The sequence below is a fragment of the Antedon mediterranea genome, chromosome 5 (genome assembly GCF_964355755.1).
Source record: "Antedon mediterranea chromosome 5, ecAntMedi1.1, whole genome shotgun sequence".
Lineage (NCBI taxonomy): Eukaryota > Metazoa > Echinodermata > Crinoidea > Comatulida > Antedonidae > Antedon > Antedon mediterranea.
The window spans coordinates 21,587,203-21,601,902 of NC_092674.1; the positions used below are offsets into that span (position 1 = coordinate 21,587,203).

The 14,700-nt window shown below is 33.5% G+C and overlaps 1 protein-coding gene and 1 pseudogene across 1 annotated transcript in view; both read right to left on the reverse strand.

Annotated features, from left to right (window-relative positions):
* Window positions 1-14,700, reverse strand: part of LOC140049807 (uncharacterized) — a 70,640-nt gene that overhangs the window by 15,145 nt on the left and 40,795 nt on the right. The window contains exons 5-9 of the mRNA XM_072094756.1: window positions 11,961-12,094; window positions 5,346-5,597; window positions 2,103-2,147; window positions 1,883-1,971; window positions 639-798 (exon numbers count right to left, since the gene is read on the reverse strand). Of these exons, the coding sequence (XP_071950857.1) occupies window positions 639-798; window positions 1,883-1,971; window positions 2,103-2,147; window positions 5,346-5,597; window positions 11,961-12,094 (680 nt within the window). The remainder of the gene's footprint in view (window positions 1-638; window positions 799-1,882; window positions 1,972-2,102; window positions 2,148-5,345; window positions 5,598-11,960; window positions 12,095-14,700) is intronic.
* LOC140050619 (5S ribosomal RNA) lies at window positions 8,239-8,359 on the reverse strand (annotated as a pseudogene).

The following is a 14,700-nucleotide window of genomic DNA, read 5'->3' on the forward strand; positions in this document are numbered from 1 at the left end:
CTTTACGACGCCTGAGGGAATATACACTTGTGGAACGACACAGAGATTGGAATGTTCCATTCATCGCAAATCAATACATTTGTATAAACGTATATTAAATCTATCAAAATAGTACTTTTTAAAGAAAATCGGCCTGTCTTCAAAATCATGATATTGTACTCGAGCTGTTCAACCGGTTTTCAGCTATTAAAAACAATTATCGTAGGAGGAGATAGGAAAATTCGAAGCCTCCTCCAATTTTTGTGGCGGGTATTTTTCAAGATTGACATCCATTAGACAGTGTATACCACGATCGGAAAACACCCCTATTTGGGGCAAATCGTTGAACCTAAATTCGTTTTAATCGTCAATAACTAATTATCTAACTTAATTTAATTAGTAAACAGGGTTACATCAGGTGGTTAAAATCAGTACCTAAAGTACGAACCAACTTTATATACCATCGAGTAAAAATTCTAAAAGTAAGGCGCGATTTACCGAATTTTGCCCTTACGTAAATTTATATATAGAAGCACACAACATTTTAATTCATTACCATAGCAAGATCATGGAATTCTTGTCTCTGATGGTTATAAAGTTCACGTTACTCTAATTAAACTCGACAAATTCCAAAAGAGGAGAACTTTAAAAGATCGTACCTGAAGACGTTGGATTAAATTTGGCTTCATAGTTGGAAAATGTAGTGCATTTATCAGTAGAATCAAGTAGATTGTTAATAGGAATCATTTTGCAAACTTTCCCGTTATACGTCGATAGATCCGATTCGTCCATCCAAGTCCACTTGATCACACACTCATTCTAAATAAATATTTAATAATGTAAAAGTGGAATCGTATATTATTATATTTCTAACAATGTACATTGTATTACCATGTCAACCCATGTTATTATATCAATTGCATTTCCTTAACCACTGTCTAATCACCGGTGGTCTAATTTGACAAGACCATCAAGTACTTCATGAGTCTGAATATTTTTATTTTTCTCACAAAATTCACCAAGTAAGCAGAAACTGTTCGACAGTGGTGCCTTTAACTTAACAAAAACAGGTGTATATAACCATATCTATTATTTTTAAATTTGTTTTTGTCTGCCATGGCTTGTCCCACTTTATTTGTGAAAATATCTATACAAAAAAAAACAGGCACAGAACATTAATTCTAAAGGGCTATATAGGCCTACTGCACATGTATAACTCACTATTAATATCTCTGGTGCGCGTGCGTACAATTTAGGGGCCTAGTGCCAAGAGTGTTAAAGATACTAGTGGTCTAATGGTTTGTTTCGGCTTCGAATCTGGGCTGGGGCTCTCGCTGAGAGATTTCTTCATCTCATCGTTTAAAATTAAATAATACATTTTCAGTTCATCACTGGGCGGTTAATCATAAATATTAGTACTAAAACACTTTTATTTACGTTAGTACATAAGCTTTGATAAAGTTACATTACTATTTTTTACAGGTAGGCATATAACGTTCCATATTGTTTGTAAAGCCTTTTTTCTCGATTTAATATAATATGACTATGACTTAACTTACAACAGAAAATAGAAATTAATTATGTCATGCTGTTCGTCTCTAAAATATTGAAGATTTATTTTTCTTATAAAATAAACCTATATCTACAATTTTATCATTTACATTTTCAACATTGGTGTGTGGTTACTATTTTTCTATTGATTTGGTTTACAGAAAATAACAGAATCTATGAAACCATTTTCTTTATGACTTGGGAAGAAACCCTTGATGAACTCTTATAAGCAACATGTTACTATCTTGCCTGTTCTGTATATAATACAATCGACAATCTTTCATTTTACTATTACTTTTTTTTTAATGAAAGTGTTTTATTTGAAAATAAAATAAATATTTAATATTCTTACCGATGTTTTGTCGCGACCTAAAATTTTCTGAGCAATACAAGTCATAGTTAAACAGTTTTGTCTGCTGTATCTGGTCTGGTGGTCTGCATCTATAATTACAAATAAAGATAAATTTTTTTTTTCAGTTTGTTTTCAGCTAGTTTCTAAAATATAACTGTGTATTTTAATATGTTTTGTTTTGTTTTTAGTCTCGAAATGTATAAATTATTAAAACCTTTACCGCACGTTGATTCAGCTTCATCATAGTCATCGCCATCAAATGTTTCTGAAAAAATATGATTTATTTTGTAAAATGATTGTTCCCTTTATAATGTAAAAAAAATAATATGATATGGGCCCATGACATTATTTAAAATGATTAACAGAAAAATCAATTTAAATTACATTGTTTAAATTTTTTTTATGTTAGAGTAATGTTAGGTAAACATTCATGTCCTATAACCATAAAGCAATATCATAATTCAGCTCATGTCATGAGATAGGTTCAGTAGATAGTGAGATTATTATACATTCTCTGTGACCAATTGTTTACAGGATATGAGGGGAATTTGGCAGTCATTTGTAATCATACAAATTAGGCTACTTCTCGTTGTTCAAAATGTCCTGCCTGGTGCTGCTTGTGTGTTGTTTAGAGTTATAACTCTAATAATAACAATAATAACACATCATAAAACATAATTCTTCTTTAGTTTAATTGTTGTCTAAATCTCGTAAGAAATAGCCATAGCAAAGTTTTACAGCAATTAACAGTGTAAAGCAAAGACATTGCCATAGCAAAGAAAGCAATGTAAAGCATTAACAAAGAAAGAAATAGCCATAGAAAAGAAAAACCTAATAGTCTAATGTAGTATAAAGCAGACTTAATCAAAAAGAATTGGCATGGATAAAAAAGGAGTGTAAAACATTAACAAATAAAGGATAGTTATAGCAAAGTATTAAAGCAAATATGGCTAAATAGTCTAAAGCAGTAATAAAGCAAATCAATAAAGACAAATAGTGTATTATAAAGCAAACAAAGTCTAAGTACACTATAGACCATGTTATATTTCATATGTTTTCTACCAAGCTGATAGCATTCAGTTTATTCCCCAATACGCTGTAGGCCATGTTGTGCCTTTTTTGTTTTATGTGCTTCACTCCTGTATAGTTATGTGCTGCTTTATAAGCGTATCTACTTTCTAGCAATCTCATAGCCTGCAGATTATGTCTTGACACCAAGATGGACCCTTTTTACGAGATTTTGGTTTCCTTTATGGGGGAGGAGGTGATGAGGGGATTATATAAAGCGTTAGATTTTCATGTCAAGGAAGTAGTTTTTAGATGCATGAAGTAGTTTCTATATTAAGGAAGTAGTTTTATCTTAGGCAGTGAGAGATTATTTGGAGAGTTAGGTTTTTATAGTTAAATAGAGTTTTATATTTAGAAATTAGTTTTTTATTTATGAAATAGATTCAGGAAAGAGTTTTTTTTATTTAGGAAGGAGTATTTTATATTTAGGAACGAGGTTTTTTTTAGGAAGGAGTATTTTATATTTAGGAAGGAATTTTCGCGCCGGGGCTCTAGCCAGCTAAAACCCCAGAGGACAAAATCAATAAGAAGCTTTATCAACGCGAAAGCTATTTAACATTTTGAAATTTCGACTAATTTATAGTTTCCAGCTGCTGGACCCAAAACACGTCTGGGAAAAGAGTGTCTGCGAAGGGTCACGGTTGAACGATTTTGGATTCTCGACCTTTAATTTAGACGCGAATCAACAGACTGCGAAAGAATTTTCTCACGTGTGCCGTTGTCTCTTCTGAGGACTGCATGTCCTGGAATGTCCAACACATGTCGGTAAAATAATGTATTGAAATTCTAGTAGTTGTAATTGTTAGCAAGTACGTCAGCTATCATGTAATTCTTCTTTTTTTTTAAATAAGAAGTATTCAGTGATTTATGTATTGCATACCTCCTACAAGAACATTTGCAGGCCGGAGGCCCAATGTACTTAATACGGTAGATTGTCGTATACATAGCCTTTCGTCAGAAAAATCGCGCTCAATATACAGGCTTGATCTGCATGCAAGACAATTAGGACGTTTGTATACACAGCGTATAAATGAATGATGGCGCGTGTATACAGAGCTTAGCTGTGCGTGTAACACAATAAAGGCGCCTGGTCTGCAGAGTCTGTGGTTTCCCCTTCAACAGTAATGTTTTCTATGCGGTAGGGCGCTGCCTTCGTCGGGCTGTTTATACATTTTGTGACACTAATCTAATCCAAGACACTAATCTAAGCCAGGACCATTAGGACAAAAGTTGGGTTGCTATGATGCTATCTGCTTATTTTTTTTTTTTTTTGTATTTTGTATTAATATTTGTCCTCAGTGAGGAAATTCGGATTAGGCCCTCCTCCACGGACCCACGGCAGCCAGCAGTGCAGCACCTACCAGATTAGGCAATGAGAGTAAAGCATCTTGCCTAAGGATGCAATTAGTATGGTACAGATAACCTCGAACCCATGCCTATCACATGCTAGTCCGATATTACCATTACACCATCACTTTCTAGTATATACAGCACCCGCCACGATTTCTAGATGGTCTCCCATCCAGAACGCAACTGGGCCCAACGTTGCTTAACTTCGGTGATCTGACGAGAACCGGTGTTTCAACGCAGTATGGGCGTATACTTATGCTGTGATCGCACACATAGTCTAACAGTTTTTGGTGCTAGGTACATTACCATAATAAATCAAATAAAGCAGTCTGTTAAGACTTAATCACTTAGTATAGAACATCTATATATAATTTATTTATTTGCAAGGGCAAAATTCGGTAAATCGCGCGTTACTTCTGTAATTTTTACTCGATGGTATATAAAGTTGATTTTAACCACCTGATGTAACCCTGTTTACTAACTAAATTGAGTTAGATGATTAGTTATTGACAATTAAAACGAATTTAGATTTTCCGATCGTTGAAAAATACCCGCACACAATAATACGAGGATGCTTCGCATTTACCTATCTCCTTCTACCATAATTGTTTTATGATATCTGAAAACCGGTTAAACAGATTGTAAACTTGACACAGTGCGGTTAAAACAGTGATAACCGGTGAGAACGATACCCTTAATACAATTTAAATATTCATCATTGAGGATGATAGGCTTAAACCATTCGTTTACATTTTAGACGTGGAGTAGAGCAATTAAAGACAACAATTTATTTTCAAACGCAATCAGTAAACAGTTCATATAACAAGAATAAACGCGCAAAAAAGCACTCGCATAACGAGAAATGCACTCTTGATAACGTATGTGACCCACAATTATCCAATTAAATGATCTACTTAGGTGTTTTACACATATGCAATATCAAGCTCACGCAATTTTTTACAAGTAGCCTAATAATTAATAATAATGCCATTTAAGAATTGTTTTGATAGGAACTTTTATTTTGATACTTTCGAATGATTATTACCTTTGTATATATGTAATCCTCCTGGTTTAGTAAGCCGTTTGTCGCCACTCACCCTTGACGATATTCCAGTTTTTATAGCAACTCGATGTATATCACCAGGTGTCCAATCTGTCCAATAGAGATAGTTTCCATACATTTCAAGACCAAAAGGATGCTTTTTAGCAATAGAAATAATAATCCTTCTTTCCGTTCCATCAAGGTTAGCTTCTTCGATTTGATCAGTTCCTGCATCACACCAATACATCTTTCCATCTTAACAAGAATAAAAATAACAAAATGAAAATAACAAAATGAAAATTATAACAATAACAGCATCAACAACAACAAACAACAACAACATCTTGATGAACAACAACAGCTTACCCCACTTTTTCCCACAATCGTACGAACAACGAGATGACACGTCTTCATTGCTAACTTATGTTCCAATTGCGAATTTATGTTTAAATGTTTCCGACATTAAGGTAAAAATTGTAGCTTGATTCAAATATCAAACATATTGCAAAAATAACAAAAACATAGAAAGGCATAAATAACGAACAAATAATAATGGGAAATGTACCGACAAAGGCCATTCAACAGAACAGAACGTCAAATCAAAATATTACCAGTGAATAATGCAGAGATGGCGTCCCATAACTTACACATTCAATGTTTCAGTACCAAGGTCGCTAAAACAAGTAGTCTTCTATAGCTGAATTACTAATTCGTTCAAACAGATTACTAATCCGTTTTAACAGATTATTAATTTGTTTAAACTGATTACTAATCCGTTTGAACAGATTATTAATCTGTTTAATCAAATCAGTAATTAATTTGAACGGATTAGTAATCCGTTCAAACGAATTAGTAATCCATTCATCAAACGAATTGCAACATATACAACAAGTGCCATTTAAAGTATATGTTGTAATTTGTTTAAACAGATTAATAATCTGTTCAAACGAATTAGGAATCCGTTCAAACGGATTAGTAATTTATTTAAACGGATTACTAGTTCATTCAAACGAATTACTAATTCGTTCAAACAGATTAGTAATCCGTTTAAACAAATTAATACTTTGTTTAAACAAATTAATTATTTGTTGACACAATGAGTAAAGATTATTAGGTTAGAATTCTCAGGTTTGAATAATTAAGTTATAATATATAAATATAATCTTATTGATTCAGTCAGAATATTTATTTATTAGGTTATATGCATTATCATGCATACAACCTATTGATTCTGTTAGGATCTTTATTTATTCTTTCCTTAGCACTATTTTGTCCGTCAATTATCTTGATACCAGTTTCATCTAGCTAGTTAAGTTAATTAAGTATAATTATTCATTAAGGCCAGGAATCGATGTGGTTATGTTTTCACGGTGCGCAATCAAAAATTACGCGGTCTACGCGAGATTTAACAAAATCACGCTTGTAATCATATCTTTACAAGCATGAATCACAATTAAACAAAATTTGGTACTCATAAGTTTCAGGCCTCAGGTCATATTTCATCATATGCGCGCTTAAAATTTTCAAAATTGTCAACATTTATTTTCGATGAAATTAGAGTACGTTTCAGGCAATTTTAAGCGTTTAAAAAATTGCCATGAGTGCGCAGAGTTTTGCACGCGCACTGCGTGTTAAACGTTAATTTGCACTCTTTTTGCTCGATTTCTGTTTTACAAACTTTCTTTAATAATATCATCATATTTGATTCACTTTTCAAATCGAAATTACGTTATACGAGCACGTCAAAAGTGACCGGCTACGCACGTGTAAGTTAATCGTCGGAATGCTCGGGAACACCTATTTTTCATTTCATTTTCTTGAATTGTATGTATCATATGTATGATTTAATATGAAATTAAGAGAACAAAAGTTGATTAAGTCATCATTAATAAATTAAATTTAAAAAAATTTATTCCAACAATCAAACAAATTATGACATATTCTTAGGCCAAAATAACAAACTTAACATTAACTTTCTTCCTTAAAATGTTCATATATTAAAGTTAAAAGTATATAGTTTGACAGTGCATCATTTTTTTTTATTTTTTAAAGATGTCATCATAGTAAAAAAATATAATTCATTGCGGTATGTAATAATCTATCTGCACCCAAGTGGTTACTGTATAGTAAATACACAGAGGAATCTACAACTTTTAGTCAGTTGTGTATGGCTCGGTCTGTGCTCGTGTCTATGGCATTCAAGGTACCGAGATTGAGTCTCGCCTTTGGAAACGAAACGAAATAAGATTTTTTTAAATTATCCGTATTGTGTTGTTCAATTTTATTTCTTAGTGTTTAGATTATACACATGATTTATGATGAAATCTAGATATATATTTTTTTATATCCGTATTATTTGTTCAATTTTATAATGAAATCTAGAGTCTTTATTACTATGTTATAAGGGTGGTTTATGACATATACGCCAGGGACGGAACAAGGAGTGTTGTCCTAGAGACCCGGACAACCCAATTAATTTCATACGAAATGTTGTTTCTGCCACTAAATTAAAATGTAAGTCCTATTTCATCGTATACAATATCCATATAACGTTATAGAAGTCCAGTCTGGAAGAGAAAAACTGTAAATTGGCAGAATGCACCGTAATATTTAAGCAGCAGTCCTACTATACCGCGCGCACAATACGGCGGTCGACGTATTTTTTGTAGATAAGTTTATGAGCATGCGCAGAATGAATTTCTGACTGACTAGTTGTCCTCAGTGAGGAAATTCGGACTAGGCCCTCCACGGACCCACGGCAGCCAGCAGTGCAGCGCCTACCAGATTAGGCAATGAGAGTAAAGCATCTTGCCTAAGGATGCAATTAGTATGGTACAGATAACCTCGAACCCTATAAATGCTAGTCCGATATTACCATTACACCATCACTCTCCAGTATATACAGCACCCGCCACGATTTCTAGACGGTCTCCCATCCAGAACGCAACCGGGCCCAACGTTGCTTAACTTCGGTGATCTGACGAGAACCGGTGTTTCAACGCAGTATGGCCGTATACACACTGTTTTCGGGAAAAACCCGTCATACGGATCGTCGATTTTTTCCATATTTATTGCGTTTTGTCGGAGGGGTTTCCATAATTTAAGGCCAAATCATAATAGGCCTATGTATAGTTTGGTTTTTTCGTGTAGTACCTTATTTATCTTTATTTCCGAATACATCCGTCATATTAGGCCGAAGTTCGGTATTAACAGTGTTATACAGGTAGCAGAGCAAATTTTGCTTTTTCCTGCAAATTTCATAAATGAAATTGAATTTTGGAAATTGTGGTTTTAATTAACTTAACTTACTTATTTAGCATTGAATTCAAAATAATACAATTTAACATTTTCCTCAATATTTCCAAATGAACTTGTTGTTATAATATATACAAAATTATTCAATCAAAGAAAAGCTCTACAAGATTTTTCTGCAAATTGTCTTTGTTGTATTTTGGAGGGCTATTTAAGCAACACTGTTGTACAGTTTATAGTTGATAAATGAAAATGAATTTTGGAAATTGTGGTTTTACTTTCTAACTTATTTAGCATGTAATTCAAAATTATGCAATTAAACATTTTGCTCAAATATATTTATAGCAGCAGCTTCATATTTTTTGTATAACGCAAAACTGTTATCCTATTGTTTTTAGCGTATGTTTTATTACCGGCGGAATAATAATAGGCTACAATCCTCGGTTTTCTAGCGTATTTCGCGTAACAGTTCCGGCGAACTAGCGGTTCCATTTATAAAAATGCATTTTACGTGCGAGAGTACCATTTGCGGCCATCTAGGTGTCATTTAACAATTTGCTTCGCCACAGGACCCCATCGTCACATTCGGTGTCTACAGCCCTGAACTCGTTGGGCAACCATTTTCAAATAGTCCTGCGACCGTCCCTGTATGCGGAGGGATCTTTGATCGGATTGTTTTTTATTGTTTTGTATATTGCTCGATGTTCAGTGATACCGGCTATTGTATTTGCGTTAGCAAGATCCTATCTTTACATATTATAAATAATTAAAGATTCTGACAAAATCAATCAAACAATATATATTTTAAAAATCAATTATCTTTACTTAAATTAATGCATATAACCTAGTGACGAAATAAATCTAGTTATCAGTTTGTGTTTATTTGTAAATAAATAATATCAATATTTTAATAAAACGATTAGCTCACCAGACCGTGCTGCAAAAACCACGCAAACCAATTTGGCAATTTCACTTAATTTAGCGTTACAACGACAACGAAATAACAGTCATAACAGCATGAACGGACAAGAATTCCCACATTACAAATCACACAAAATTTAAATGTAAAGCCGGCTGTAATGGCAATTGTTTTAAAAAATTTTCAACGGAAAATCAAAGAGGCGTTTTACATTAATTTAAGTTGGAGCTTCACTTAGAAACTATATAAACAAATAAATTCACTGCTAATATTATATTTTTATCTAGGCATAACTTTCACAATAGAGGTTTACTGCAGTAATATTCTTGTCACATGTTCAAATGGGTTTTTTTGGTCTCATAAGCAACTGTTTATGCAATGTATCACATAGCCTTATATGTCAATCTTTAATTATCAGATTTATATTTCAAAGGTCAATAATCACACTCTTAGTTATTTTTAAACAATAAAATCCATTAGTTTGAATTATAATTATTATAAAATAATTTGCTCCCAATTTAAACTTTCTATGCCATGTCGCTATTTAGATGAGAAGTACAGGTCAAATGCCAACATTACAGAAGAATGGTTGTTCCGGTCACTTTTTGAAAACATGTTGCATTATGGCAAATACAATAAACATAATATATTGTGAACAATTCACACAAACTCCTTCCAACTGCTCTTTTTTTACGAGGCGGTTTTACTCTATGTTCAATATTTTGTTTCTATGGAACGCCAAAAAAGCAACATTAATAGCGGGCTAAAAACTTTGTGGAATCCATCTATTTCAATAATTCAATATATTTTGCCACTGTCAATACAAATAAAATGTTACTGTTGATACTTTACACGGTTTCGTTAACTTTAAGAATAAAATCGACAAATTCATCATATCCCCTTAGGTCGCCCTTATGACTAGGCCTATGGTAAGTAGTGATGTTGATTTTAAGATTGATTAATATTTTTTGAAAAGAGAAAAGTATCAGCAGTAACATATTACAGCATTTTTTATTGAAAAATTGACAAAATGTATTGAAATTAAACCTGCATTTCACCAATAAATTAGGGTTTTAGCCCTCTATTATTGTTTTTAGCGCTTCATAAAACGAAAATATTGAAAGTTGAGTATGCGAAAGTTTGCGAGAAACACGTCTGTAAAATCACCAATTTTTATTTATAAATAATACCAAGTATTTATTTGTTACTTTTTATACTCTTTCATAAAAGTCTGAAAAAAGGCCTAATTCTAAGGTGTGGAATTCAGGATAAAGTTAGATAGGGAAACTATTGTTTTTAAGCTGTAGTATATCTTAGAATTTGTCTTGTCTTAGGTCTTAGGTTTTGTGATCTTAGGTCCTAGGGGGTCTTAGCTTAGATCTTAAGTTTCGTGACACCTGAGCTCAGCGTTCTGTTATTAGATTACCTTGTTTATACTAAAAAGCTGAACTTTATTAGAGCGCGTTTTTTGTTAGGTAGGGATAATTCCAAATGACACGTGATGCGTAATTGACTAATCAAATTGTAAGAATACAATCAGGTGTGTTATAATACTGTGTACATACATGGTAAAATTGTCTAGGCAATTTAGCTTAAAAAATAACAAAGAAACTGCAAAAACGGTTTTCTTGTGGATATCAAATTTCAAAATAAAAAAAAAATATGCAAATTACAAATAGAAATATGAAGTATTTCTCACCATATCTCACCAACCGCTGGTTGTAGTGATTTGTTTTTTGGCAAAATAGAATAGAATAGAACGTCTGTATATATATTCCTTCTAATAAAATTTTTTATCCAAACATTCCCGACAAACTTTCACGGGATTTACATAACTACTTTAAATAAATACTTTATTTTAGTCTCTAGACTTTGATGTATATTCATTCGAGAACAGAATTTCAAAAGAGCCCCGTCCTAAATCAAATCTATTGTTGATAAGAAAATTAGTATACTCTTCCAATAATGGATTCCATATTCCACACACGCACAGTAAAAACTGAAGAGAAAAACATATTTTTTGTTTTTAAAAAAGATTTCACACAAACAAGTTTAAAGATAAGTGATCTCGAATAAACAATCATAGCTTTATTAAAGTATAAAATAAAATTGTCTACATACATTAGTTATGAAGATATGTAAATCCTGTAAAATGTTACTAAATCTTTTAAATATAAAGTCAGAGGTCAATCACGGCATTACCGGTCATTTTGGGGAAAACCGTTCAATAAGAAGGAATATAAACATTTAATTCTGAAATATTTGAGAAGAAATCAACACTCTACAACTAGCGTTTGGCTTGCTACGGAGACCTTATATTCGTTACCTTAATCTGTATATTTCATTGTAAACAAAATGTGTGTGTGTTCAATTAAAAAAAAACTTTGTTTGCAATTTGTTTGACTTAAAATGGTAGATTACCTAGACTAAAATGAATTATGACTTACTGGGAACTGATAAAACAAGTCCGTTTGGAAATAGAAGATTGGTCGTTACTATGGAGGTTCTGGTACTTGGGTCTTCCAACTTTGCTCGCTCTATTATCGCTGTTGCGAGTCCCCAATCAGTCCAATACAGGTATCTAATAGAATAAAATGTTTCTTTGTAAGCAATCTTTCGTTCTCATGACGCGCTTAGTGTGCCACAATAAATAATACATCTTTGCAGTACCGTAACTGTGGCGTAGCATTCTCTTTTCACGAAAATGCTAATTCCAGAAATGTTTTGAGGTTTGACCAATATAATGGTAATTGAAATCTTGACAAAGAGAAATAGTGTTTTTTTGCTCTATTAATTGTGACCCGCTCTGGCAAAACCCTCTCTTTGTCGGCATTTCGAAATTCACGTAATCAGTCAAAATACGTTCAAATCGACTACCCTGGCAGATTACATGTTTTTGCATTCCAATTTTGTCATTTTGGTTTGTGATCGTGGCGCCCTTGTAGTGGGTAATGTTTGTGAGATACTACTTTCAATTACAAAGTGACACATTTCTCTATCTCATTAATTTTGCATATCTGGCATAACACTCTACCATTTAATTTACATAATAATAGACTTTTAACCAAAAAATAGACAAAATACCTGACCTATAGTATATCTAACATAATATGATACAACATCAGCGTCAAGGGCGGATCCAGGATTATTTTTGCGGGGGGGGGGGGGGCGGCACACGCGATCGTAGAGAGAAAATACACTGGGGGAAGCCCAGAAAAAAAATGCATTTTATGGTGTTCGAGATCACTAACACACTCCTGATTCGATCATCTGTAAAGGGTCTTGCACACCTGTTAACAGTTCCGAACTTCAGGGTGGCGAAAGTATTTTTCTCTGAAAATCCGAGAGAGGGCGTCCTATTTGTCCCATTTTAGGGGAGCATATTATGAATATGCATCTCTCTGCGCTCGCTTTCTGAATGAACATTTTAATACGCTGCGCTTTCCGAATGAATTGCCGATTCTTACAAAGGGAGGATATCGCCTTGTTGTAACTACGTATAGGCCTACGCCTTTTTCACGAAACGGAAGACATCTTCGATCGATGGCAAACAATGCCGTGCTACGAAGCGTAACCAACAGAAATAACATAACGTTTTCATGGGATTTCAGGACACCATGTTAATTTAAAAATCGTAACTCTTCAACGGAGGATCGTATGAGAAAAAAAATTACTGTAAAATGTTGTTAAAAGATTGCCTACATCACTGTGTGATTGAAAACAATTTGAAAATTGTTTTTCACTGCTTAAAATCCATCGAAAAAAACACCACAGTGTATAAGCATAGGCTGAAAATGCTATGTTATTTCTGTTGGTTACGCTTTGTTGCACGGCATTGTTTGTCATCGTTTTGTGAAAAAAGCGTATTGGTCCCTGGATGTAGCATTCAGATATCGACGCCCGCGGCGGCGTGAGCTGGGCCAACTTCTAAATATAGAAGAATTGTAACTTTAATTAATTCGTACAAAGCCCTTGTAACTTGATACAGTCTAGATATCGACGCTTGGACCATGGAGTTGCTTGGACCGCAATGAAAATAAGTTCGGATCGTTCACCTTTGTTCCCGGCCTCAAACCCCTCCCCCGCTCTATCGACAATGCCAACACAGTAACATAGGGTTAGGCCTACAACATTGAAATAAAAAAAACATTTCTGTGCGATTATTTGGAGTGAATTTTGAGACCAATACCTCTTGATATTATAAATATAATTAATACCAATAGTCTGTATATTAATCAAATCACCACCAGAAGCGATGTACTATACATGATGTATTGTTTCTTATAATTATTATGGTGCTAGGTTTTCCCATCATCAATTAGCTTTTAATGTTTATAGCAAGGAAGTGCGGAATCTTGAGTGTATACATAAAAAACAGAACAGCGATTTTACACGCGTCAGGCGTAGGCCTATAGTCCAGATCCCTATGTATTTTCGTGTGCAGATCATGGGGAAAGTGTAAACATTGTGTTTTATGAATATTTGAATCATGCTGGTTATAAAAACCGATGTTTTTCCCCAAAAATACCACATTTGTATGTGTTTTCATAAACTTGGCTGGTTATAACTTTGTTTTAAAGATTTTTTTACAGCAACCTGTAATTTACATACCACTTTTATAACATAATAATATCAGTTAGACTAGGCTATGAATGAGGTAGGTGCCACCCGGAGAGGTAGAAATTCTCATATGACTTTTCTAGACCAGTTTTTTCTGGGGAATCCAAATATATTGGGTAAACGGGCTGTAACCTGAGAACTTTCGCGTGAGGGCGCTTTTTTCAAAATGGCTGCCAGTTACAGTAGACTATGATATCTTGGCAACCACTGGTCATAGAGAGTTGATTTTGGTGTCAAATTGTTTGGAATGTACATGTTCCTATTTGATGTAATAGAACATTTTGTCAGAAAATGGCCGGAAATACCTCTATTGACCTTTGACCCAATATCTAACAGATATCATATCTTCGTAACTACTCGACACAGAAAGTTGTAATTGGTGTCAAACTCTCCAAAAAATAGATGTTTATATTCAAACTAATAGAACATTATCTGTAAAAATGACCGGAAATAACGTTACTGACCTTTGACCCAAAATGCAAGACATTTCTCCCATCTGATCACGTTAATCTTGTCAATTAATTCATTTTGTGCCAATTGGAGGTTGACATTCTCATATTATTTTCT